General features: G+C 39.2%; 1 protein-coding gene across 1 annotated transcript; it reads left to right on the forward strand.

The window, feature by feature from the left end:
• Nucleotides 1-27,570, forward strand: GPT2 (glutamic--pyruvic transaminase 2). Its single transcript, XM_030026919.2, has 11 exons — nucleotides 1-708; nucleotides 11,247-11,336; nucleotides 12,860-12,968; nucleotides 16,686-16,819; nucleotides 18,771-19,014; nucleotides 19,775-19,854; nucleotides 20,420-20,556; nucleotides 21,258-21,432; nucleotides 22,262-22,417; nucleotides 23,490-23,602; nucleotides 24,840-27,570. Exons 1-11 carry the CDS (start codon nucleotides 367-369, stop codon nucleotides 24,928-24,930), a joined length of 1,671 nt encoding a protein of 556 aa, XP_029882779.1. The 5' UTR covers nucleotides 1-366; the 3' UTR covers nucleotides 24,931-27,570.
• Nucleotides 27,571-27,923: the final 353 nt, after the last annotated feature.

Below are 27,923 nucleotides of genomic sequence, written 5' to 3' on the forward strand. Positions count from 1 at the left end.
CAGGGGCGGCTGCCGGCGCTGGCTCGAGGAGGATGGTTTTACCCGGGACTCTTCCGGAGCACTAGTGCGGGCGCTCCTGTTGGGGAGAGGGGTCCGCAACGCTGTTCTGATGCAATGGTGGGATCTATTGCTCCTCTGGTGGCATCGCAACGCTGCAGGATCAGTTGGATCCATTGCAATTAAGTTTGCAGGATCTGGACATGGGAGGATCGAGCATGTACGTGTAACTGTGCCAGCTCTCCGGCGTTTCTTCTGACTGCATCTCTTGCTCGTGTGCCTCTTACTAGCTGCCGGTTCCGATTACAAAATCCACCGATCCTCAGCACTAGTATCCTTAACCTTGCTTTGGGAACTACCTGAAAGACCATGCATCGATTTGTCTTGGTTGCCAAGCAAACTGCGGCAAGCCTGGGCTGCAAAGGGCCGGGGGTCTGCCGAAGCGGAAGGAGAGACATGGCTTTGCGCCGCGCCGCTTCGCTGGCGGCGGGGCGGCAGCCGCGGTGTCCCCGGCTCCCGCGGCCGGCGCGGGAGGGGACGGTGCGCTGGAGCAGCGCTGCCAAGGCCTCCGCCGTGAAGATCAACGAGAAGGCGAGCAGGGAGAAGATCCTGACGCTGGAGTCCATGAACCCGCAAGTGAAGGCGGTGGAATATGCAGTGCGGGGCCCCATCGTCCTTAAAGCCGGCGAGATCGAGAAGGAGCTGCGGAAGGTGAGGCAGGGGCGGCCGGGGGTGCGCGGCAGGGCAGGGCAAGGCAAGGCAAGGCAAGGCAGGGCAGGGCAGGGCAGGGCACGGCGGACTCCCCGCCGCGCTGCTCCGCTCCGTGCCGCCCGCTCCCGCGGCGTACCCGCCGCCGCCCGCACTGGCCCTGCCCCCGGGGCACTCCTCCGCCGCCGCCGCTCCTGATTGGGGCGTCGGGGGGCTCGGCAGGGCCGTGGCAGGCGGTGGGGCCGACGTGGCAGGCGGTGGGGCCGGCGGGGCCGCTGACACCCCTCGGGGCTGAGACGCGACCCTGTAGAAGCCTCGGGAAAGCGGGCGGCCGGGGGAGGCACGGGGGGCCGTGGCTCTGCGAGTGCTGGTGCAATGCTTCGTACCGACTGAAAAACTCGCGGACCGCGAGCAGCTTTTCCCCCCGTCCTTGCTGCTGCCCGAAGCCGTGGCCGGACGCGCTCTCCCCGCGGGGGGCTGCGGCAGCGGCCGGGGCCAGGCCGGGGCGCGCAGCCGCCTCCCGACCCTGCCCTTCCCGCCCCCGGCCCCGCTCCGCTCCGCTGCGGGACACCCCCGCACTCGCGCCCCTTCACACGGGAGGCGGGAGAGGCACAAAACAAAGAAACCCGCCCTCCGGCTACTGTTTATCTCGTGTCAGTGACTGCGTAAGGCAAATACGGTATACCCTCATAAAGCGGTGTTTACATTTCTTCAGCCACTTTGACCCTTTGCTGCAATCCCACGTCCTTTGTGTCATACAAGAGGGTGACTTACCAGCTTTCATCATACTGATAAAGCGTTTAAAGCGTTCCTGAGGATTTTAGAGATACTGCCTTCGCCGGGGCAGGGAGACACCTTTGAAACCGGCGGTCTCTGAACACGTGAGATGGACCCAGCTCTTCCCCGGTACTGCTCCGCAGCCTCACCCAGCACTCCTCTGCCTCTGGGTTTTCCAAAGCCGGGGAGACTAATGCTTTCTGAGGACACCACCGACACTGGGCTTCTCTTTTCTTAATGGCAGAAGTTGAGGTGCTTGAGGACAAGCCTTCCGAGCACAAACGCTCGGTAATGCTGCCCAAGGTTTTAGGTGGTTAGCGCTTTTAGGAGGATCGGGCAATAAAGCCTGACACAAGATACTCCTGAGGGTCTGGGCCAAAATGTACTAAATAAAGCATCCAGATCAGTCAGTGCTTACATTTTGTTCTTCATGTTTTTTTCTTACTCCTTATCTTAATATTGAGACTTAACATTGAAAAAACCCCAAACCCTTAGCAATTCAGGCTTGGTTTTGGGTTGTACTGTTCACATCACAGCTTCCCCTGTCAGCATGAGGACTCACTTATTTTTGTTTTGAATAAGGCATCTGGCATAGTTACTTTTCTATGATTTCAAATATTATTCCCTGCCTTCATTGCTTTAGAAAGTCTTGCTAATATGTTATTACAGGTACTGCAGACCAATTTGATTAGTATATATAAAGTGCTTTGAACAAAAACAGGGCCACAGCAATGCTAACGAGAAGAGATTATTTTAATTGTTAGGTCTTTGTGTTACTTGCTTCCCCTTGTTTTAGAAGGTGAAGCATGTTTTCAGCTCACTGTGTATTATATGCATCAATTACTTATGTCTAACTCAATAATTATTAAAAACAGCTTCTTTTTTAGAATTCTACTTAAAAACTTCAGAGTGGTGATGGAGATTTCATTTCAGAACATTTTGGTTTTGCCTTAAAACTTGTTTATAAAGGTGTCATTGGCTTCATGCAACTAGGTTCTCTAGTAGGTGCATTTTCCAGAGTATAAAATCTTCCAGTGTTCTCACTGAGTATGTTTGTTTTCAAGTTAACATCACAGGGCAGGAGATATTACTTGACAAAGCAAATAGAACACGATCTTCACTAACTCCTCCCAACTCCCCTGCTTACTTCAATTACCAGCTGAGTCACTGGCAGAGAGTATAATCTTCTGTGCGCTTTTTGAAAAATGCAAGAGCAAGTCGTTATTAAAAGATTGTTATGGCAGTTTTGTCCCCACTTACATGGCATTTTCCATTTGAAAGTTTTTTTCTTGAATCAGTCTCATGGAATATTATCAATGGCTACCAGCATTCATAGACATGTGACTAAGATGACTAAAGCAAACAAAAACCTCCCTGTTGGCAGGGAAGGAGGACAGTATTACTGCAAAAGTTGAGCAGTGTATCTGCAGAGAACACTAATCAACTTAGGGAAGCAGCTAAAAGACTTTTTCTTCCACACTGCTCAAGTTTTTCATTCCTCTTTCCCTTTCTGGTAAAAGTACTGTTATTCCTTCTATTGTTTAATCAAACTGTCTGGTAAAGTATACAGCCTTGAGTAGTACCTAGGTTCCTTATAACTGAAATACAGGTTATCTAAATGTCTATTTTTTGGTCTAAAGTTGACTTCTCTGTGATCACAGGTCAACAGCACTTCTTTGTTTACTTTTAATTAAAACTGGACAACTACTTTTTTCATCTCTCTCAACCTTAGCTCACAGAGTTAGGTCAACCACTGCCAGCAGAATTAGCACTGCCTGATAAAGAAAAGAGGCTGAAGCAGTTGTCAGAGAAAGGTGATGCCCCACAGCATGTCTAGATCCATGATTACTCTTCACTGACAGCAAAACGGTTGCCCCACAGCAACTCTACTACATATGATGGGGAAGGAGCTTTGCATGGGCATGAAAGCATGGACTCCATAGTATGACATGGAAGTGCTGCACTGGCTGGTGGTAGCAAGAGCAAGCAGAGGTGAAGCAATGATATACCCACTAGTAAATCTGCATTTGTCCTGTTCTGCCAAGATGCCTTTGTGTCATTTGTTGCTAAACTAGAAGCATCTTAAATGCAGACATTGTCTAATCAGATGCAATAGAGGCTCTCACTGCTTAAACTTGGTTCAATTCAGTTAGACTTTATACTTACGTAACTTACACAGCTTGTTATGTAGACTATAAAATAGCTACTTGAAGCTGTTTGCACAGTGCAAGCTTTCGTCTTCCTTGAGTTTTGTTCTGCTGTCTCAGACTCTGAATAGCAGTTCCTCTGTTATTCTATCTGACATTTGCTTCTTTTGTATATTAACTGCAAATGATTACAACAGGAGCTGTAACTCCACAGTGCACATAGAAAAAAGGACTAAGATGGTACTTGAGAAGTCTCCAACTAGGCAATTTAAGGGATAGTTCTTTAAAAAAGTAAATAAAAATGAGGCATTAATTTCAGCTAATGTGCTCAGGATTAAGCCAATGTAAGTGACAAGTTAGAATACTCTATTAAAGAAGAATAAGATTGATTGTTCAGGAGTACAGATGGGGCATGCTGTACTTGGATTTCATAAATTTTGTTGGCCTGTTACGTGTATTCATCTAGGTGGAAAATCAAGGTTTTGATCTACATTAAGTCTTTCCAGCTGGAAATGTTTATGTAAAATCACTTACTTGAATCACTTCTCTGAATATTTTTTTTTTAATCATTTTGAAATTGCATCATGCTTCAAAAGTGAAAACCTGATTTCTCTTCCCCTTTGCTAATGGTAATAATCAGCTGATTCTGGCTTACTAAGGTGATACATGGAGAAAGAACAGAATTCAGCCATTTTCCTTGGTGTTTCTGGAAACTTTTGAAAGCAAGCTAGAGCACAGGCATATTTTAATAAATTATTATACTCTCAATAGAACTCAAAGAAATAAGAACTTTTTCTATCCCCTTGTTTTTAGACTTGCTAACAGATGGCCACCATATCAAGTATTGATTTTAATTACATTTCAGACTAGAAATTTTAGCCTGAACATGAATTCAATGCAAGAATAATGTAGTTGCTGGACAGAGCCCTTCACTTTACTTAATCAGTGATAACAAGCTAGTTTTATCTTTACACAGGCAGCACATGTACCTGATTTGTTACTTTGCATTTGTGCTAATTTTAACTGACCTTGTTATGGAAAGTCCCTTCATATCTGTTACTCTGAGATCTCTCTCCACTTACACTCTCCTTTTTTCCCCTTTTTCTGGTTAGGTTTTACATAATGTCAAGTTCTATGTCAGGTTAAGTTGGCTTACACATGCTTGCAAAGCATGTTCATATTAAACAGCATTTTAGGATCCACAAGTCAACTCGTAACATTGGAAATTGTGCCTGGCTTAGTGTAAGTCACACAACATTAGGTCCCTCTTCAAAACTTTCAAGTTACTGAAACAGAATTTTAGGGCAGACAGGGGTAGAGGGATGGTATGCAGAGATATGTTGGTAGCATGTAGAAAGTTCCTTCAGATCAGCACAGGTGGTTAGCATATTCCACCACTGGGTCTGGAACTACGTGCCTTTAATGGCACTATGCAGTCTCTACACATTGAAGTCCATTTTTTTCTGAACAGCCACTGTAGCCTGACTTACTTTTACAGTAAAAGGGTTGTACACTAATCTCCTGTGCCCATGTTTTTCATTTGCGTAACTACAGGTTCTTGTTGCATGCTTATTCAAGTCACTGGTTTATTATTAGATAATAAAACTACCAAAATCCCTTTTACTTATGTAGCTATAATCTTGGGTGGCTTCTGCTGAAGTATTTTGGTTAAAAGACTGTAGAACTTTTCTCTTTTTTTACTAATTCTTCAGGTTTTTAAATTGAATAGAAAAAATTCTGACTTAGAATCCAGACTTAATTGTAAATGTAAGTTGACTGTGTCCCTGGGAGTTGTGGAAAGATATAACACAGTTTAGACAATGACATGCAGAAATATAATTTGACATGCCAAGAAAAAGATACAAGATTGACTGGTATACCCAGTAATGAAAGATGTTAAGCTTAAATTACCATCCTGTAATTTTCTGCTTTGAATACGTGACTGTGTGCACACTAAGAAAGTATCTTCAGGCAAGAGCATTTGACCTTATTAAGACAGAACTGTTGTTCCTCAGTTGCCTGTACATGTTGCATACAGAAGCAAATCTGTAGTAAAACCGATGTTTTTTAACAGGGCAAAAACTACTGCAGATGAAAATGAAAGAATATCAGTTTTAAGAGTATGATTACCAAACTCGTATGTTCAGAAGCACACAGTCCACAAGATCCAGTTATCTGACCTTTTCTTGTTGAATTCAGTAGCAAAATCTGTTCCAAAATAGCCCTTTTCCAATAGGTCTTCAAGTTAAGAGGGTCCTAATGTCTAATCTCCTTCTAATAAGCATTATTTTAATTCTGTCATTTACAGTCACATTAAAATCTAGGGCTTTATTCACATAGGCAAAATTTCTGAATGCAAATGCACTTTGAACATTGTATAAGGCAAAAGTAACTTGAGGACAACTCCTGTTCTGTAATCCCTGCATCAGATCTTCCAATTAATGGTCAGCCCCACCAATTTTCTCATCTAATATTAGGGGGCATGCAAGTCATCACTGCCATTTCAAGTCAAAATCCAGGCTTTGCCTTCTCCTTCCTTCCAACAACAGTTCATGTCATCTGGAATTACACATGCATAACACAAACTCAAAGCCTTACTCTGTGGTAAGCAGGTCAGGTTTATTTTTCTGCTGTGAGCTGTTTTAATAAAAAGATTGGAATGCTAATTCAGGCCTTCAAGTCCTTATTAGTTTAAGGGCCTCTGGGTAGTGCTTTCTTGGCCCTTTGAGAGAGCGGCGGGGGGGGAGCAAGCAAGCAACTTGGCTACTACAGCATAGATCTCAACTATGCTGAAATGTTTGGTTTTGCCAGCTCTCTTATTATACAGCTTGTTTGTGCAAGCCACAGCAAAACCAGACTCAGCTTATGCTAAGGAAATAGCACAATGTTTCATAGTGTGTTATTGCCTGACAACCATCAAGAGGAGGCACAAAGCAATGGCAATGAAAATGAAACAATGAGGAACAGCCAAGAGTGGACAAATTCTGAAATTCAGAAATAGCTGAAGTACCATGTTGCTCTTCTGGGATTAAAAGCACCTCACATTTTCATGGCCTCCTCAGGGGAACCCTTTTCAAATCTTTCCTATCGCCATTACCAAATCCAAGCCACACAAGCCTCTCTACAGACTGAAGGTTTTCCTTTGAAATTTGCTGAAGACTTTAGCAAAGACAGCTTTAGGTCAGTTTGCACCCTTCTTTACTCTTTCTGGGCACAGTGTTATTTTGCACTTTGCCAGAATTCTTAAATGGCACCATCGTAAAGGGAACCTCCAGGCATACTAAAACTCCTAAGAGAGAAACCAGCTCCTGGCAGTGCATTGCCTTCATGTTAGTTCTTTGGGATAGTGTATGTTCTGGCATCATATCATTTCTTTGATCAAATAATTCTCCCAACGCTTCTTGCATGGTGACTCTCTTCTTGAGAGACAGTTCATGATTTCATACTGTACTCCTTACCTACTGGGTTTCTTGAGGCCCAGAAGGAAGGGGAAGAGGAAGCTTCTCCAAACCTGGCTAACTACATAAAGATTTGTATTGACTCTGCACCAATGAATTCTGGTTCACATATGAAAATGCCTTCTCCCCACTTTATGTGATACTTAGAACACTGATAAAGCTGTTAGAATAATCCTGTCTGACTTGCTCAGGTTTCAGAGCTTTTTCATCTGGTCTCTTAAAAGACTGCATTTCCTCTGAGAAGAGGAGAGTGACAGAAGTAACTGCTGAAGGAACTAATTTCCGAAGAGCTTATTCCAAATCTGGGAAGATTCCTTTATTCCATTAAAATCCTTTCATTAACAAGAAGACAGCATCTGAAAAAAAAGTGAACACATTTTTATATTTTCTGCTTTACATCTGAATTTGAAAGTGCAAGATGGCTTCTTCAGCTTTAAAAATGGCTACCACAGTTAGTCCCTTTGCTAACAATTTCAAAAGAATGGCAGAAGATTGGCTTTGTTCCCAAGATGGAGATGAATCATGTTGTTAGGACAGTGTGAGGTGCCACCAAAGGCAGAAGGCTGTAGCAGTGGTTGTTTTGTAGGGCTGGGGATTGTTTTTCCTCCTTGATGTGGTTCATACGCTCTTCAGTAGACATGACTATCAATCTGGTACTTCCTGCTCCTGAGTTTGTTATTAGAGCTCCTGTTCTGCAAGCTTCACTTTTCCAAATCTCTGTCTGCTGGCAGAGGCCAGTTACAATCCAGTCAGACTGCCTCTAGAACACACCTTGAAAACCTGCCTGTACGGGGGGGCGGGGGGGGGCGGGGAATGAGAGAGATAGAATGAGAGGGGATGAGAGAGAGAGAGAGAGGTGGGGGACAGGGGGCAGCTCTCTATCACTAGAAGAAAGCAAAACAATTCCAATGGCTTAGTTTCTGCTCCCCCCATATGTTCCTTGGCTTGCCAGGGACTTAAATTGTCTCAGCACTGGCACGTTGCTGACATGGTCAAAGACTGCTTAGCCTTCTGCAGTGAAATAAATCTTGCCCTAACAAACTATGTCCTGTTGCAGCACTTTTCCTGCTGTTCTACAACCTGATGTTGAGGTTATCAACATCACATTCATACTTCCTCCTTTCATGCAGATCTTTTCACAGACCTTACAGAAAGTATTTGACATTAATCTTCCTTTGGATACCCATGCACATCAGTGCCGTCACCATAGCAGAAACCTTGACACAAGTAACTAGTGACTAATGCCACTCTGTCTTAAGGATTTAAGTAGAGAGTCATAGGCACTGTCTAGACTTCCATTGATGCCAGCTTCTGATAATTCTTGCTTTGAAACTTTGACTCATTAGCATTCGACACTTGTTCTTGCCTGTTACTGCTTCCTGTTCCTTCTCTCTGAAATGGTAAGATGGAACTTTTTGTTCTGGAGGAATCAAAACTCAATCTGAACAGCTTATGGTATTCCTTCTTTTCATAGAAAGACTGGAAATCAAGTAACAAAAAAAGATGAGACAAAACCTAAGTAGTCATAAGAATTTTTTTCTAGATTTCACTAGGAGGGGATATAGTCAATCTCATGAAGAAAGCTCTAAACAATTGCTGATATTAACTCATTGTCAGGGAAGGCAAAGGCCCCAGTTATTTAAAAAACATCTCTCTTTTGAAAGAGAAAAAGGGCAACAGCTCTTGTAGCTGAGACCAAGAAACACAAGTTAGTCAAGAGGACCACGGGCCTTTAAGCAGGTATGTGGGAACAGTGTGTACAACACAGAAAACCTAATTGTTCCTTCTCTACCAGGATTTTACAGTAAGAAAACTGTTATCTATGTTTTGCTATTTTCTCCAGATCAATTATTTTAGTAGCAAAGGTAGTGTGGGGTTTATGGAGTAGATGATGATTATATAATCACAGTTGATGCCCAAAGGCAGTGATGGCATAAACACTGAGCTTGGCACTAGCAGGGATCTGGATGGTATCAATGCTAATAAGCTACAACATTGTTTACAATAAACCTGACACAGACACCAAAAAGGTCTGCTACCTTTGTTGTAAAGGCTGCATATATAAAAACTCCAAAGGTACATTATGAAATGCAGGGTACCTTTCAGCATTTCACTAACCAAAGCAGCGACTATTTTTTATTGCAGATCACAATAGTATTTTTGTGCAAAACCACCTCATTTGTCTAACATAATATATTTATGTTGTTAGGGGGTTTGTTTGTTCTGGTTTTAATCTGGTAAAACAGGGTATTTCTGTTTCATCTTATTGCTGAGAACTGCTGTGGTTTTTTAGACTGCCTAACTTAAGGCATCCCTTATTCTTCAACAGATTTGTATTACTGTGCAAATCTAGTGAGACTGATTCAGTGTGCTGTAAGAAGGACCAAATATAACCAAAATCTGTGGCAATTTTTCTTAATTTCATGCAAACTGAATTTGTTCTCCTTCTACATGTATCTTTCTTTTCCTGCTTATTTGTAAATCAGAATGAAACAATGTTGTGCTATTAGTGGACCCCAGATAGTTTGAAGAGTACCTATTTCTACCTGTTTGCATTTCTCATACATTGCTAAACTTCAGCCTCAGATACCTGTAATATTTATCTGGCATCCCTATTCCTAATTCTTTATGTAAGGTTGAAATACACTCTTGTTTAGGCACTCACTTAGACCAGCAGACATAAAAGCAAATGACTTGAGGGAGTCAGTGTGTCACTTTCAATTATTTTAAGTGAATGTTTTTATATAAAATTGACCCTTTTGAGTCAGGATGATGTAAGTCCAATTGTCTTGTTTTAACACCATTTCTAACTACCTATTTAATTTCAAAAGAAAAACCTAAATGCTATCAGTTATATTAGGGACTAGATCTGTAGTGGGAATTTGAATCCCATTATCACATAACCTCTCAGCCACATGACGCAGCTGTAAACCTCCAAATCTGGGAATTTGTATCCCTGGTGACTACTAATATTTTGGTCATTGTTATCTTTGCACATCTGGGTTCCAGTCTGTCACTGAAGTCCAACACATAATCCATGGTAGAAAAGCAAAAATTAGTTAAGGCTTGCCAGCCACATGTTCTATATCCAAAGCCAATAACATGCTGTAAATACATGGGCCAGGAAGAGGCTTTGTGAGTTCAGTCCACAGCCACAGTTTGTTATATGTAATTTTGTACAGAAAACTAATCGGTCTAATTTTGCAGTTCATTAGTCCACATGAAAATTCTGTCACTGTTATAAGGCCTCCCTACTATCTCTCATATTTAATATATATTAGAAAAGCTATAAATTTGTTCTTGCCTACCTGATTTATTCTTCTTGTAATGTTGGCCTCTACTTTCAGTTAATCTTTTTTATTTAAATCAATGGCATTTTTTTTCTACCAATCAGTTCCTTGCCTTTTTTCCCTTATTTTATTTTGCTTTTTAAAGAGCTGTGATTGCTAATCAACATTCATCAACTGTTTTCCCTCTGTTCTCATGATGTATTCAGTTCCTCACAGGAAAAATGGCTGTCTGTTCAGATTTCAGAGATTAGGAAGCTTTTAAATATTCATGGTGATTATTTAGCACTTCTGCTGTTTATCATATAGAGCCTCACTGTGAGCTACTTTGTAAAACACCTGTATATGGAAAAGTGGGGTCATCACACAATGAATATTTAATCTAAATAGAAAATAAATAAGCAAGCAGTATCTTTACTCTTTTTATTCTAAAAAGTACTAACAGTCTTGAGGTTTCTTTTGTTGGTGGATTTCGCAAATGTCCTCAAATCTTTCTAGCTCCTTGACTGATCCATCCCTCCCTTGGGTGTCTTAAACAAGTTGCTCTAATAGTGACAATTCAAAATGCCTCTTTTTCATCTTTTCTACTTCAATGTGTGTTTTCCAGGCAAGGCAATCTCTTACTTGTAGCTAGCAGAAAAAAAAGCCAGCCTATCATTTAAAAATGTGTCACAATTAGCATAATTTCTGTAAAGCATTTAAGATTTACTGGCAGTATTGTTTAAGAAATGCATTAAGCTTTACATTAAACACTCTATCTGTTCTGAGATTAGGCACTGTTTAGTTACAGCCATATGACAGATACCAAAAAAGAGGAATTCTTTATCATCTACTTCAGCCCTAACAATACATTATGAATTATCTCTTTTTAGGGAATCAAAAAACCTTTTACTGAAGTAATTAAAGCCAACATTGGAGATGCACATGCTATGGGACAGAGGCCAATCACCTTTCTCCGTCAGGTAAGTATATTATAAAATATTATCCTTGATTTTTTTATTAGATTACCAAGAATGCCTTAAAATCTGTCTGATGTGTGTGTATCAGTATAATGATTCCCTAACTGCACTTGGACTTAAAATAGTTGTTTCTTAAAGAACTACAAATTTTGATTTCTGAGACAAAGTCCTATACCTTTCTTGCTGAGTGTCCTCCCTCAACACAGTAGCTTTCCTCACTTTTCAGATCATTCCCCATCCATACTTTCTCCTGCCACTTCTCCTATGTTACCAGTCAGCACATTCATTATCAATAACGCACTTCAAAAAAGAAAGTGGTTGTCTTCAAAGAAAAAAGCAAATGCCTTTCTTTATCTGACAGTATACTTTAAGATCTGCACACAGTTGGATACAGCTAGTTGTACTGTTGCTGATTTTGCACATTTTAGCTCTGGGCAAGCTAATTGGTAGGTTAGCTTTTAGGAAAGACTACAACAGAATCCACATTTGTATATTATTCCTAAAACACAAGCAAGGTTTAAAACTAGGATTACACTATTTATTGACCATCCCTTACACACACATGTAAAATCCTCAGTCTATAATAATGTAAATTCAGAGAGTCCCAGGACAAACTGAAGCTGTATCAAACTGGGTGTCCAGGTGATGAGGTTATAAAATAGAGCTATACAGCAAACTGTCAGCAAACTAGGAAGACCAGAGCTTCTTACAAATTATTCAGATCCAATGTTATTAAAGAAAATACTGGGTAAATGGGAAATCCTTTCTCCCCATGACTGTGTGCACACATGGACTAATCCTTTAGTCATTGTCTGATAAGATGACAACAGCCTATCCATATTACACCATGTAAGCATAAAAATGAGAGAGAGATTGGAACAAATTAAGCTGGTCTCAAGCAAGACCTCTAGATTCTTTCTGTCTTACATTGCTTCATAAACTTAATTCTGCTAGGTCATGTTTCTACTTTTACTATGTTCTATATCACCACTTCTTTTTTAATTAAATATTTCCCACAAATTCAAATTAGTAATAACTACAAGTTATTTTGGGGAAGGATTACTAGAACATGCAACTAGGACTTCAAAATTTGATCATATTTCTCAGTTCTGCTCCATATTTAGACTCTTGATTTCTGGTCAAGTGGTCTAGTAATACACAAGTGGTCTAGTAATACACAAAGTGTGGAGGATAGAGCTGTTTAGAGATAATATATGAATAATTAACTGTGTTTTACTGTGTTTGCACTATGCATAGCTCACTTGGACTCCAATCTTCACTGTCCATAATACAAATAGTTAATAATTCTGTAATGGTTTTTATCAGCAGAACTTGGAACCCATTAAGATTTCTTCACTTCTGTAAGCACTACCCTTAAAAAAATAACTGCAAACTCTTCATCAATAACCTTTGTTTAAAATTAGCTAGTATTTGTGATCTTCATTTCCAAGGAAAGTTAACAGTAATATTACCAACTTAAAATAACCATTGAGAAGTGGCCAATTTACATTTTCTTGGCACTTTAGGTAGTGGCACTGTGTACATATCCAAACCTATTGGACAGCCCAAGTTTTCCAGAAGATGCCAAAAAGCGAGCCAGACGGATTTTGCAGGGTTGTGGAGGAAACAGCTTAGGTAAGCGTCTGTTTCAGTTGCTCCTGTTACTATTAGAATCAACAAAGGTAGTTTCAATATCTGCAGTGCTGAAATTTCTTAATCGTGTTTTATATGATTACAAGTCAAATGGGAGATGGCCTAGGGCAAAATGATAGGGGGAGAGCTCACAGCATGGCCTACTGATAAACAGTGACTAACAGTGCAAATTTTTGATGAGGCTTGTCACAGAAGAGGACAAGATGAGGATTATACAGTTATGGAGCCCACACCACAATAACATCTAGGCATAACCCTAAACAGAATGCTGAGCTTTTTTGTATGAGAAAAGTATGTGTCGGAGAGGACTAGTGAAGCTTTGTTACTGTTTTTATGACATTTGTTAATCCTGGGCTCTGACAGCTATGTCTCCTGCTAAGTCTAGGTGGGGCTGTTCACAATTTTATCAGCTCTAGAAGTTTCTCTGCCAAGGAGTCTACTGTCCTTGTAATGATGGTATCAACAAACAATGTATGTCCATCTCAGCTGATCCAGTTCACAGTCCTGTATCTTAATTTTGAACCATCAGTCCAACTATGTTTGTTAGGATATGAACTGAGGCATCAGAAACTGAACTACCAAGGTGATAACGCTCTGCAAAGGGAAAGCTGCACAGCTGAAAGGTGGTAGCTTTTTACTTAGCTGAGAGAGAGAGTTTTAACTGAAGATGTCAAAGCCCTATTTCTCTAAGGTAAAATAACCCTTGAAAGAACTAAAGAATTCCGTTATTCAATCACCGTTCCTCCAAAAGTATACATATAATATAGACATAAATAAGTACAAACTTTGCATATTCAGTAGAGAGTAAACGGAAGAGACAAATTCTTTATCATCTAGCAACTGTACTGCCTACATGTACCTGGGAAATGCCACTAGAATTTCTACTCTGCAGATAGTGTTACAGCTGCTGGGTACGGCAAAGAATCTGGCACACTTAATTACCTTCTTTCAGGTAGGCTAACTGACATTTCAGAGTACGTATTAGAGTAATTGGCATATTTCTTAATCTTTGTGATTGCAGTGCCTATTTGCACTGGCATATTTTGGGAATAGGTGCTGTGAAACAATAAAATAAACAAAACCTAAATAGTGGTTACGTTAGCAGTACTTCAGCCTTGGACTATCCTAACAACACAGCCTAATACAGCATGTATTTTATCTTCACCTGTTTTGCACTGGGTTTGTTTTTATATGTAGAACGTTAAAAATACATTTATCACAACTGAGAAGTTCCTCCAGCTCCATTAATTCCTTTCCTGGCTTACTTTGGAACAATTAATCCACATAGTACTAGTTGTCACTTAAGAGTTACTGGGGATACATTTGAATTTTGCCTTATTCTTTCTTTGTAGCGATTTTCAAATTCAGGTACATGGTAAGAGTTCTCAGAGTGCTGGGTCTTGGCCCCATGCTGGAGTGAAATGAAAGGAATTCAGCCTTGCATGATATTTTAGAAATACGTTGAGTCTGTACAAAATCTCCTTTTCAGGAGATCATATATTTCAAGTAATTTGCATTAGCTCAGTAGACACTAAGGAAGCATGCCTGACACAGCTGCAATATTCAAATAAGATGCTCATTCTGAATACACCCTTTTAATTTCAGTGGATAAATTGAAGTACTGTAAGTAACTGGAGTCTAAATGATTTTTTTCCCAATATGGTATGTACCAAGAACAACTGTCCCTCTAAATCCCTGAAAACTAAACCCACTGTAGACCTTACTAATCTGCTGTACTGGTTTATGCCTTCTCTCCACCCTCCCTGTCTCCAGTATCATATATCAGCCCCTTCTCCTGGCCTCAGTTGCTCATCAGCCTCTGCACAGCACTCCATAAACACGCAGTCTGAGGCAAGTGGATGTGCAGCTGAATGGAACTTAGTCCTATCACTTTGTTGGTAGTCTGACAACTGCTGTTCTCTTCATGGCTGAGAGGGAGAAATTGGCTTTCTTGGGAGAAAGCAAAGGTCCAAAAATGATCCCTCCGTGTAGCTTTAAGTGCTATGGTGTGCTCTAATAAAACCTTATTTTCAAAAAATCTGTCAATCCAACACAGAAGTGGCTTCGCTATATATGGTCAAACTACTTGAAGCATTGTACCCACATCTATAGCAGCCTATTTAAATGTATTAATTGCAAAGTTAATATGAATTTCTTGACCTCTGGCTATGAACTAGAATAACCTCACTTCCACTGAACATTCATTTGGCAAAACCCTACTCATAGTATTGAGTCTTGCTACTTCCAGACCATGTACGAAGGCTCAGATATGTCCTCAACTTCTGCTGCGTTCAAATACTCTGGGATTCTTTTGACGTCACTTACTTTGCGGGTGGGATAACTGTCATATCTTTCCAGGCACTTGAGAACTTGACCCCTCTCATATATATAAAAATATCTAATAAATGCACACGCAGCTTTTTGGGTTGGGTTTATTGCATCCCACAGTACAAACAGATGGGTTCTAGTCAAAGCTATCAATTGAGTACAATTAAGCGTAGAAGACCTGATAATTGAATTCAGGTCTTCTATATATCCTCACTGAGTCATGGGACTCAGCCATCGACAGAGCACAAGACAGAATGACAGCTTAGGTTTGCTCTCCCACTTTAACAGCAGCTTCCTAGCTGTGGTCAAAGACCCATGCATAGACCCAGTATAGCTTTTAGTCCTGTAAAAGTAAATGTCTGGGACACCAGGGAACTTTGTGCCCTGAATTACCATTTTGTCCCATGCAATTGTGCAGTACTTGCAAAGGTTCTTTGTCTTTATAAATTATGCTTTCACAGAAGTATTATCAGGCAGACTACTAGCATATAACTGAGTGATGAGAGTTAAGTCAGGCACAATTATTCCACTCCACCCAACAAGCAAAGAAGATTCTGCAGCTTCATGACAGTGTTCTAAATTAGATGTACACTTGTCACTTCATTGTCCGTCAGTTTTAGGCCTCATAGCTTGAATCCATTCCTCACCTTGGCTTAGGCTTATTTTTACTCTTTATTTGTTTCACATGCTCAGCAATGATGCACACAAGCATCTAACATCTTACTTTATTTATTAGTTGTGCTCTGTAAACTGCACGAGGCTTATAGATTGGGGCGATCCCAGATGTTTCTGCTACAAGTAACTGAAAAGCGGTTGTGGGAGATGCTGTGGGGGAAGAGAGAAGCAGTTCAGGATTTGGGGGGTTTTAGACTGTGGGAGAAAATGGTATTATATTATTTTCATATTGCAAATAGAAATCTTATTTTTGTCATGGATTTGAAGAAGTTATTTTCCTTTCTATTGTACATGCTATCTCTCTTCGTTGTTCCCATTACTTAAATAGGTGTTGGCTGACATTCTGAAGTGGTTTTCAACATAAAGAAAGCAACTGGGAGATAGTCAAAATGGGATTGCTGTCCCCGTTTCCAAAGTAGCCTTTAAATCCTACTATTTACCAATCCAGTGTATTATTTTTGTATTTTAGTGATACTTACTAATTTGTCTAATTCCAGAGGAATTCTTTTGGTCTATGAACAAACCAACTCCCTCTCCTACTCCTTGAAAAAACAAACCAACCAACCAATCCTGGGGATCCAAAGCCCTTATATATACAAACTACTTCATACAGTACTAGCTCAGGAGTTTTGCTAGCAAACAGAAAATCTGATGTTCATTGTACTCAATTTTCATCTCATTCATTATTTTTCACAGGATCTTACAGTGCCAGTCAAGGTATAAATTGCATCCGTGAAGATGTTGCTTCATATATTGAAAGAAGAGATGGAGGGGTTCCTGCAGATCCAGATAACATATATCTTACCACTGGGGCAAGTGATGGTATTGCTGTAAGTGTTAAAATTAAACCTGTCTCTTCTTGGTATAAACTATAATTTATCAGTTACCTTTGGAAATACAGATCTCTGTTGAACATCTGGTCTCACAAACTCCTGTGAGTTTGATCTAACAGATGCTGAAGTCACATCAAGTGGATATTGAATACACCCAGTTATGTGGATGTAAGATGCCAGCTAAGAAACAGGCGCATGGAGACAAAGTCTCTTAATATACATTAACTTGTACCCTTTGTAAAGGTAGTATAAACTATGTAGGTGCCTAAATATAAATTTAGGAGATTCAGAACATTCAGACTAAATAATGGTGTCCTCAGTGGTTAAGATACATCAGCACTAAAGATTAGAGGGCATGAAGCAGTGGCAAAGAGAAGAGGGAATGACCTCGGAAGCGAGAAGTCTCAGCAGTTCTTCCTAGCAAACTCTCTGCTAGTGCAGATTAATGCCAGTGAAAATACCAAAGATCTATTTCAGTAGCCAGCTTGTTTGGGAAAAACTTCAGGGTTTGGCTTCAACCAAGGTTCAAAGATGGTCCTCAGTTAAGATAGGAATAACTGCTTTTATTAAGGCAGCCTTTTATAGCTTGTTTCTAAAAGCTTTTTTTTAAATGACATCTAGTGGCAGAGTTCAGAATGACAATGTTCTGACATCAACAGTTCTCCAGATGTCTTTAGTGAATTGGCTGTCCAGAGTTCATGATGCCAAGTGTTATACTGGCAGCTTGTCAGGAATGGCAGCGTAGCGTATCAAATCTGTACCATGCTTATTTGCTTTCACCAGTAATGAAAAGTCAGAAGTACCATGAGTCTCATTATTTGGCACTTTCAAGGATAAAACAACTATTGTTTCATAACTTGGGGGACAGCGAGTGTTAAGAAGTTTTTAAGTTTGCATTTGGTCCTGATTATACATTTTGGATGCTTGCTATTTTTCAACTAGTGGTGGGTACAAAATTATGTTGATTATAAATCATTAGCTTAGCAGCTGAGTTAGTATGTGATGAGAGGCACAGAAAGGCAGATCTTGTTCTAAAACCAATGAGAAACTTAAAGGATACCGCTGTTATATCTGAAGAGGTATTTTTGTTTTTACACTATCAATTACATGTTGGTAAGGATGCCTGCTTTGATTGCACCTGTATTTCAGAGTTCTGCCTTGATTATAAAGGCAAGAAATCTCTCCACTTCCTGCACCAAATGCACTCTTTTATTTAATTCACATGGAAGAAGCCTGCACATAGACACACACAGACACACAGCCATTGGGCACAGGTAAATCCTCTGGACGGACCTTAGAAGAAGCATTACATTTCTGTCTGTACCTTCTGGGCATAAACTACATATAATACATTATATTTCCATCCCAAGACATGCAGACTAGGTCTCTTCTATTACTTGAAAATGAAACCATAATGTGAGTCTCTAACTTTGTTCCCACCTGGCCACAATTGCTCCTAATCTAAAACAGGTCTCTCTCTTCCAAAGGAAAACCTCCACAGGCCCCAGTTCTAATTTCTGGTTTTATTTATAGGCCTCTTGCATTTAGAGAGAGAAATGAGTGGAAGGCAACAAGCAACAACTAGCTGAGGCTTCTTTGCTTACAACTGGGTACAGTAGAAAAATCATGATCTTGACATTCCTGTTTCCAACGTTCCCTCTAGCCTTGTGCTCAGAATGTTTTTCCTAAATTTTGCAGTTGATCAGACATGATCTTTAGAAGCCATGACATGCAGAGGCATTCCATTAAGCTGAGTTAGACCATCCTCACTCAGCCAGTAACTTAACTTGAAATAAATGCCCTTTGATATGAAAAAATGACTGTATGCTGCTAGAATAGAAATCTACCTTCACTCTAGATTTTTTAAGGAAGATCAGTAACTTATTCTAGAGTATACTATTAATTCTGGTGTGTGACTTTTTTTTTTAAATTCCTACTTTTTCTCCAGACAATTTTAAAGATCCTGGTCTCAGGAGGTGGAAAATCCCGAACAGGAGTGATGATCCCTATACCACAATATCCTTTATATTCAGCAGCCATATCTGAACTAGATGCTATCCAGGTGAACTACTATTTGGATGAAGAAAATTGCTGGGCTCTGAATGTGAATGAACTTCGCCGTTCCTTGAATGAAGCTAAGGCATATTGCAATCCAAAAGTCCTCTGCATCATCAACCCCGGAAATCCCACAGGTCTATAGCAATTTTGTGTAATGGATGGGGTTTAAGACCAATTTATTTTTTTTCTTCTTTCATTTATTTGACATTGCAGGCAAATCCTCAATACCTACCAAATATGTAAACCTGAGTTCTAGAGATCAGTGCTCTAAGTAGGACAGTATGTCATACTTTTAGAAACTTATTTTCAGTATCATGGAACTCCAGGGATTTGGGAAAAGAGGAGGGAGCAGGTTCGCTTCACTGGATCCCATTTGAAGCCACTGCTTTCACTGAACTTTTGCAGACTTGCGGAATGACTTTCAGTCACTTTTGGTCTTTATCAAAGATCTTGTCTCTGACATGGCCTGGAGCCTCTTGTCTCTGAGAGGCAATGACTACAAATACACTCTGAACTCAGTGGCAACCACTGCCTCCCTCAGAAGAATTTAGGTTTTTGAGTAGTTGAGGTTCATTAGTGAGAAACTAGCTCCCACTTAACCATCATGCATGCATTTCAAATGATCAGTTATATACAGACTACTCTTAATGAGTTATTGATTACTGTATCTCACACTTCCATTGCTTGAGATGGACTAAGTTACCTTGAACCATAATTCCTCCAAAACTGTTCCTTAATTTCACAGTTAGTGAATTGAATTCTAAAATCAGTAGCACTTTTCTGAGAAAGAGGGATATCTTACTGAAAAGCTAGTAGTGTAACTAGGTCTGGGCAAAAAGATTTGTATATATATGCTCCACTAACTTTCTCCTTGCTTTAAAAACCAAACTACAGGACAGGTGCAAAACAGAAAGTGCATTGAAGATGTGATACACTTTGCTTGGGAAGAGAAACTTTTTCTTCTGGCTGATGAGGTAATGGAATATTCTGTTCTCTCAAAAGCACAGCTAAGAGTACACATATGAGGTGTAATTTTGTTCCATGTGCGGTATTGGTATTTTTTAAGTACAGGGAACAGATTCTCTGTTGTCATATTAAGATGTGAACAAACATGCAAGATGCTTAATATCAGAGGATTAATATGAGAGGTGGCTTGATCTGGATTTGAACTAGAGAGAAAGTGTAGGGGGCACAAGCAAGGAGACACAAGGAGGAACTTTGCTGGAACTGACCTAAAAACCTATGTGATACTCGGACCACTTCAAATGGAAGAAACAGAAGGAAAATCAATTTAAACATACAAGCGAAGGTTAAATTATACAAAGAAACTCACTGTTCTTCCAAAGGCTAAACTATTAAGTATGGCCACATGAGGTAAAATGTATCATTACAGTAACTATTACTTAACAAAGAACCTTGTGTCTTCTAATGGCTTTGAGCGTTACCACTGTTTCTTCAGTTCAGATCTGGCTCTCTAAAAGGCCATCTTTTATCCTTAGTTGGGGGAACAGAGCACATTAATGTCTTCTGACTGTTCAGGTTTACCAGGACAATGTGTACTCTGAAGGATGCCAGTTTCATTCTTTCAAAAAGATTCTGTATGAGATGGGACCTGAGTACTATAACAATGTTGAGCTGGCCTCTTTTCACTCCACCTCTAAGGGATACATGGGCGAGTAAGTCTGCTTTAGTTGTTTTTTTTTTTTATTTCATCTTCCTCATTAATCTGGTTGGACAGCCGTTTCATGTTAGTGACCTGAAGGTAATCCACTGTCTTCTATTAATTTTAACTAAAAGCTATTAAGAAAAGGAAAACAAGCATTTAAAGCACAGAGTAATGGATTAGCTCAGTGGTTTTCAAACCACCAAATAATAAGTGTATTTATTTCAGACATCTAATGCCTCAAGTCCGCAGAGGTGAAATCCTACACTCCTAAACCGGACCTGTGATAAATCAAAATACAGTTTCCAACATTCAAGGGAACAGCTCAAGAATCACTGGGACATTTGATACAAATGTTTGGGTTTGGTTGTTTTGGGGAGGAACAGATGGAAGAAAAAGAATTTTCTGATTAAATGAATGCTGCTACAGCCTTATGCTCTTGTTCTGAAGAGCAAACAATCCAAGTTAATCGTTAACTTGCCTAACAGGGAAGCTGCATGTACACTATTTTCTCTGTGTGGGATAGGGCTTAATGACATACCATTTAGTTCCATCTTAAAACATTATCAGTATAGCAGCTGTTTCAACAACCTGTATGTTACATATTGTAAGATCCTTATTAATTGTCTTTCCACTTCTGCCGTTATTTTCATTGCTTTTCCAGTATTTATACACTTGAGGTTAACCGATCTTTTCTGTTCACTTTAATCACAGATGTGGCTACAGAGGAGGTTACATGGAGGTCATTAACTTGCACCCAGAAATTAAAGGACAGCTTGTTAAGCTGCTTTCTGTTCGCCTCTGTCCTCCAGTCTCAGGACAAGCAGCAATGGATATTGTAGTGAATCCTCCAATACCTGGAGAAGAATCTTATTCACAGTTCATAAAGGTCAGCAATAACATGCTTGTTCTTTTGTGCATTTCCTAAACGTATCCTAAGTATTGTGAACTCAAAATATGCACAGAGACCAGACTTTTTTCCTTTCTTCTTGGACAATCCTGTAGTAACACCAATTTACAGAACTATGCAGTGTATTTTAAATTAACTCAGTATGACTACCTCTAAAAATATTTTTTATTCCTTTTATGGTTCCTTTGTTTAGGAGCAAAAAAAAAGCTAAGGCGGCATTATCAAATCATCTTTCTTGCTGATAAATTCAACTTTTCTCCTGTGTTTAGCATGGCAAAAGAATTACTAAATAAGATTTGCTTTTACTAAAATGTAAACAGGAATGTAAGTTCAAATAGAGCTATAAAATTAGTCTTGTTCTTAGGTATCCAGTGCCTCTATATACTGAACATGGTATTCTGTATTAAAGTATACATATAGTTTCTCAGTTGTAAAAATGAAACTGAATCTGGCTTAAGAAATGACGGTATTGAGCCAGATCAAAGGTTCAGCTAACATGGTCTGTAAAAATAGCCAAAAGTGGATGCTCAGAAGGAAGAATGTAAGAAGAGGGCATACAGATAGAGACTTCTGCAGGTTACTGTCTGTCTATCTATCTACAACACTTTGTAGTTTTATCCTGCTAATGCCTTTTTGCATTGCTGTCTTTAAGAGTATGACTGCAATTAGGAACATAATTTGCTCTAATAGCTCAGCAAAGCCCTAAAAGTGCTTAATTCGGGGAAGGCTTCTTGAAGCATCGTAGTTTTCTCTGGCATTTTTATTGCCACTTCAAATACGTCAAACTGAACACCTTCCTTTCAAACAGGAGAAGGAGTGTGTTTTGAACAATCTTGCCAAAAAAGCCAAACTAACAGAAGACATGTTTAACAAGGTACCAGGAATCCACTGCAATCCACTTCAAGGAGCTATGTATGCTTTCCCACGAATCTTTATTCCTTCCAAAGCCATTGAGGAAGCAAAGGTCAGTCAGTCATTTTAACCCCAATCCATTTTAACCTTCACACACTTGTGCCTGCCACTTCTAATGATGAATTTTTATTCCAGAGATAGAGTAAGCTCATGTAGTTACAGAAGCAGTACTTCATTGACTACGTATGATCTTAAATATAACATGACCTTTATTTTAAGAGAGGAAAACAAAACAGAGTGTTTCATCACAGTGGTAAAGCTTCCAGGTTGAGAATGTTACCCAAGGACATTAGTTTTAAATAGATTAAATCACAGGGTGGGCAACTAGCTGGACCTGTGCAGATTCCACATTGCTGCCTGTGCCTGGGTTAGGTAGGCCAGCACGTGCGATAGGGATTGTGAATGGCAGTGTGCTACTGACCCTGCAAAAGAAGCCCCATTCAGCAAGTGTGGGAAAGAGGGAGGGAGGTTTCCTTACAAATTTTATTTCTGTACAATACCTTTTGGTATTTGGGTCAGTAAGCTATATTACTAAATGACAAGTCTTTTTGTTCCTAACTAGAGCTCTGTTACCTAATGTGTAATATTCATTTTTTAAAGGGAATTTTATCAGCATAGCTGAGAACAAAAATAGGGCTGTTTTTCAGCTGATTATTTGATTAGGCATATAACCTGCATGTATTTAAGAACTTCCACAGTTATTAAACTTTCTAGTCAGCAGATAATTCAGGGGAAAAACATAGTAACTCCCAACAGAACTGGAACACACAGCTCTCAAATTAATTTCATCTTGTCAAATGTCAGTGGCTTAGATTTTTCTAAGTACGATTTTGAGACTTTTGACAAAAAGTTTCAAGCAAGTCAAGGAGAAAACCAAAAATATCTAAAACCTTTCTTTTGAAGCGGGTGTTTTGCGTAGGTTCTTCAGCCTTGTTCCTCTGTGAAGTACTGTTACTTAATTCACAGTGTGAACTGTCCCATTAGCAATTGTTCTTCATCCTCTTTAGTAAATCGAATAAGAAACTAATAATGTAAGATAAGGTTTCAGGAAGAAAAGCAGTCATGAAATTCTATATATTTGGAAAATTTGGGCTTCAATAATTCCAAAGTATGCATTCCCTTAGGCTCATAAAATGGCACCTGATATGTTCTATTGCATGAAACTTCTGGAAGAGACTGGAATATGTGTTGTACCTGGAAGTGGATTCGGCCAAAGAGAAGGAAGCTACCATTTCAGGTACAGTTTCTGTTTGTTTAAAATCAAATGAACTGTAATAAGCTAAGTACCATCCCAGTACTTTCTCTTCTGATTAAATGTAAGAATTTTTCAGTTTATGTTGTTTCACTTTCTGCTGGACATTTTCTGTGGACTGACAACTAGGTCAAAGACCTGGTCTGCTAGATGAGCTGTTCAGGTTTTTACATTTTTTTCACAGCTTGCTAACATAGTTTTATTCTATTTTTATACACTGACATTTGAAATGCCTTCTCCACGAATACAAACGATGATAATAGCTTATACTCTAATCTTGAAGTTGGCTAAGGCATTTCAAAAATTCCCCTGCTTTCTTCTGGGGGGAGGGAAGATTAAACAGTGTTTCCATATGGTGAAACTGCATGAAAGGTGCAGTATCTTCCCTATAGATCTGCTCCTTAAACACGCTGAATAACTCTTCACTTTACCAAAACAAGATGTTGGACTAAATCTTCTAATACCAAAACTGTGAACATAAATCTATTGCTTTTGCTTCCAATAAACAGCACTTTACTCCAGCCAAGCCACTGATAGCTAGAATTTATCATGGAATTTAGTCTTGTTTGGTCTGAAGCAATATAACAGAAGGTGCCTTTAGCAATCGTAGTTCTGCAACACAGATAGCTGGGTTAGATATCTGGGTGCATGCAGCTCCAGGAAAAAGCTAGTGTGAGTCCATTCCTGTAACAGTGTGGAAAAAACATTTTGTTCTGTAGGTCCTGCATACATACTTAACATGATTTTCAGATGATGCAGAAGAAGGAATAAAGGGACTAAAAACTGCAGTGTGGGATGTTGCATTGTTTTAATGCTTCTGAATTAAGTTTTCAATTCAAAAAGAAATGTACATTTACTCATAACTGCCTGGCCCTAAAGCTCAAAAAATTGGGTATAATTTGGCATAACTGCCCGAAAAATGGAAACTGACTTGCTGTTATTTCTTACTGATAACCTTCTTTATCACTCAACAGAAAATAACAATTCTTGAATTCCTATATATTAACCAATTGAAACCATTTGCTCTGGTTTAATAGTATAGTTCAATTAAAGCATAAATGCAGAAAATAAGAGAATCACATCAAAACAGATATTAAACTTAACACATTACTAGCTGTGCCCTGAGATTAATCAAGATCTGTGCAAAGATCACAGTTTAGTTTGTTTTGAAGATAATATGGGTTGTTGTTTTTTTTTTCTTCCTTTAAATATTATTTTTCAGAATGACCATTCTTCCTCCAGTAGAGAAGCTGAAGATCCTACTGGAGAAAGTGAAAGACTTCCACATAAAGTTTCTTGAAAAATATGCATGAAACTACTGTGGCTTTTTCCCCTCATCCCCTCCCCTTCGAGGCAAATGGAGAAAATGAACAAAGATGTGCTGAGAATGTGCTGTTCATCTAATTTAACTAAATTCAAAATAGATAGAACCAATCTCAGATACTGCTACAACTTATTGGACTATTAAATTTAAGAAGACATTGTTACACCAATTTTTTTTTTTAAGGGAAAGGGGAGAATGTGAAGAAAGCGGTGAGAAGGAAGAGTCAGTAAATGATTTTGTGCCTTGATTGGAAGTTACATTTGTGAACTTTTGACTCCATAGGTTGGAGAAGGGCGTTGCTCATTAAAATTACTACTGTTGTGTGGGTTTTTTTACAAAAGAGAAATGCCAAGAGCAATTGTTTAGCTAGGAACATGTTTCCCATCTTAAAATTCTACTAAACAAAAATTCAAAAGGCTGCATTATAGGTATTGCGTGGTTTAATTTTTTTTGTTGTTGTTAAGTATGAAGTGTTCTCCAAATCTGATTAAGCATGTAGGTACAGCGAGCTTATTTAAAAAAAATATATCTTTGGCAGATGTGTGCAGATACCTGTGAATGTCTGTTAAAAAGAAATCCTGCCATCACACCATAGTCTGAGTGGAATATACAGTTTTGATCAGAGGAGTGAACATGGTGTCTGCTTGAACCCTGCTTTTATGAAACTGAAACATAATGAGGAAAAATAGCTCCTTATTCATATGCTATTCAACACATTATCCCAGCATAAGATAAGAGCACTGAACGCTTCCTCTCATAACAACTCCATGAGTCTCCTGTTAGGTCACATCTTTTATATACATGGAACATAGTAAGTTACTGTTTCAAAGCAGATGTGAGTACTGTCAATCCTTTCAAACAGGGTAAAATACAACACTATTTCAGAATTGCTTTATCTATGGAGAACATTTCTTTGGAACCACATGACTGAGAGACCCGTTGGCCAAAATCCAGCTTGAACTGGCAAGGACTAACAAATGTTACCAGGAGAAATGCTGGGGGTGGTTTCTAATGAAGGATAAGGTATTTAAAGGAAAATGTCTTGCACCAAGCATAAAGGTAACAATAATACAGCTCACTCTTAAATCTTCCAGAGTCATACTGCTGGCTAAACAATCCTGAGTGCTTATTAAAACCCAGCTAAACCAGGTCACTCTCTAGGAGTACAGCTGTATTACTCTACTAATCTATGTCAGTTTCCCTGCACAACAAAAGAAGGCTTCTGTTTCTCTGGAGTTGGAAGCTGGACACCTGCTAGCACCGATAAAGGACTGAAGGAACATAGCTTCCAGTACTCAGCCATGAAACCGTTAGCATTTGTCAGGCTTAGGCTCAGCATTTACGAAGTTCATTCACATTAAGAATATCTCATTTAATTTAGTCATTAATTTTAAGTTATTATTTAGAAGTAAACTCATTTTAATGTCTACTAGCACTTTGTTAGGCTGCCTTTGTAGCTGGTTCAACATCCTATACTGATCTCGTTTACTAAAGCCAAGGGCTAGAGAATCACCATATGGATAAAGTACGTGCCAATCTATTACATGTGGAAGACAAGAGATGTTGCCAATAATTGTCCTTGCAAAGGCAGCTGCTAGTCTATGACATAGCATTAGCAGTTGGTATACTCACAATTCCTTACTGAAGTCTGTGAGAAGAATTTAGTACGTCTCAATCACCTGCCAGGGGTCACAGGTTCATAAATGAAAATGGCACGCTGCTACACAAAGTTACTATGGAGGCTTGGAGAAAAAAATTTATACTTTTATCCTTGGAGAAATGGACTTCTTGGAGGAGAGCAGACTGAGAACACTTAACATTGCTACTATCCATTGATAAATACAACCTTTTATCTGTTAGCACTCTCCACTTGGCATCCTTAATATGCACTAATAAAACAAATCCAGAAAGCAAAACTGTAGTAAGAGGTCAGAATATTGATGTAAAAATAAGACAAACAGCACTTTCCTATTCAAGGAATGTGTCCAAATCAGATCTGGCTTTGGACTCGTAATGCAGTGTAGATTGAAGCTAAGATCTAACAATGGGAGTTAGAATATTTTTTTATATTTTTGTAACTACAGCTTTTTCATGGGGTAGTATTTGTAATCTAATAAGTCAATAGATTTTATATTTGCCTTGCATTTGCACCTGATAATTCTGGAAAAAAAGTAAAGGTTTACAAGTTTCTAATGATAATTTACAGGTGTGAAAAGCTTTTTGTTTTAAGTCAGGACAGCAATTCTTATACTTTTAAATCAAAATACAATGGCATAAACTGAGTTTTTTCTAAACATTCTATATGGTGCCTTTTATGTTTCTGACATTATAAGGGATAACAATTTGTTCTTGATGCATCTCATATGGAAGGGTGGTGATTTCTATTGTCCATCCACAATATTTGTATGTACTGTGATAAGGTTAATGTGCATTTTTGTGGAACAATCCTCTAAAGCTAAGAAAAGAGGCTTATTTTCAATGTCTTTGAAATATTTCATTAATAACAGACAATCCTTACTTTCAAATGCATGCTTCTAGGTTTGATTTTCCTACAGGTGCTCCTTACAATGGTACTTCAGATGTATGAGACTTCCAAATAATAAAGCACATGTTAAATAAAAAAAGGTAATAGTTCTCCATTTCCTATGTCACTGAAGCAACACTTGCTGGATTGCACTATGAGGCATCTAACTTCATGTTCCAACTAGTATTTACTTTAATCCATCTACCAGATCATTAATTTTTGCATCACTCCAATTTATGGACTTGAAATTTGTCAAAGTTGTTACCACAAAACTATTCCTTACCAATGCAGAACTGTACAGAGGTGGTTTTAGGCATGTTTTATGGTCATAATTAATCGTATCTTTTTATGTAAGCAGTTGCAACCAGGAGTTAAGCAAGCCAGACTTCTTTCTTCATAGAGAGGATCAATCAGTTAAGGTTGACCAACTGTGGCCTGAAAGCTTTGGTGAGGGGTTT

Source organism: Aquila chrysaetos, chromosome 9, assembly GCF_900496995.4.
Source record: "Aquila chrysaetos chrysaetos chromosome 9, bAquChr1.4, whole genome shotgun sequence".
NCBI lineage: Eukaryota > Metazoa > Chordata > Aves > Accipitriformes > Accipitridae > Aquila > Aquila chrysaetos.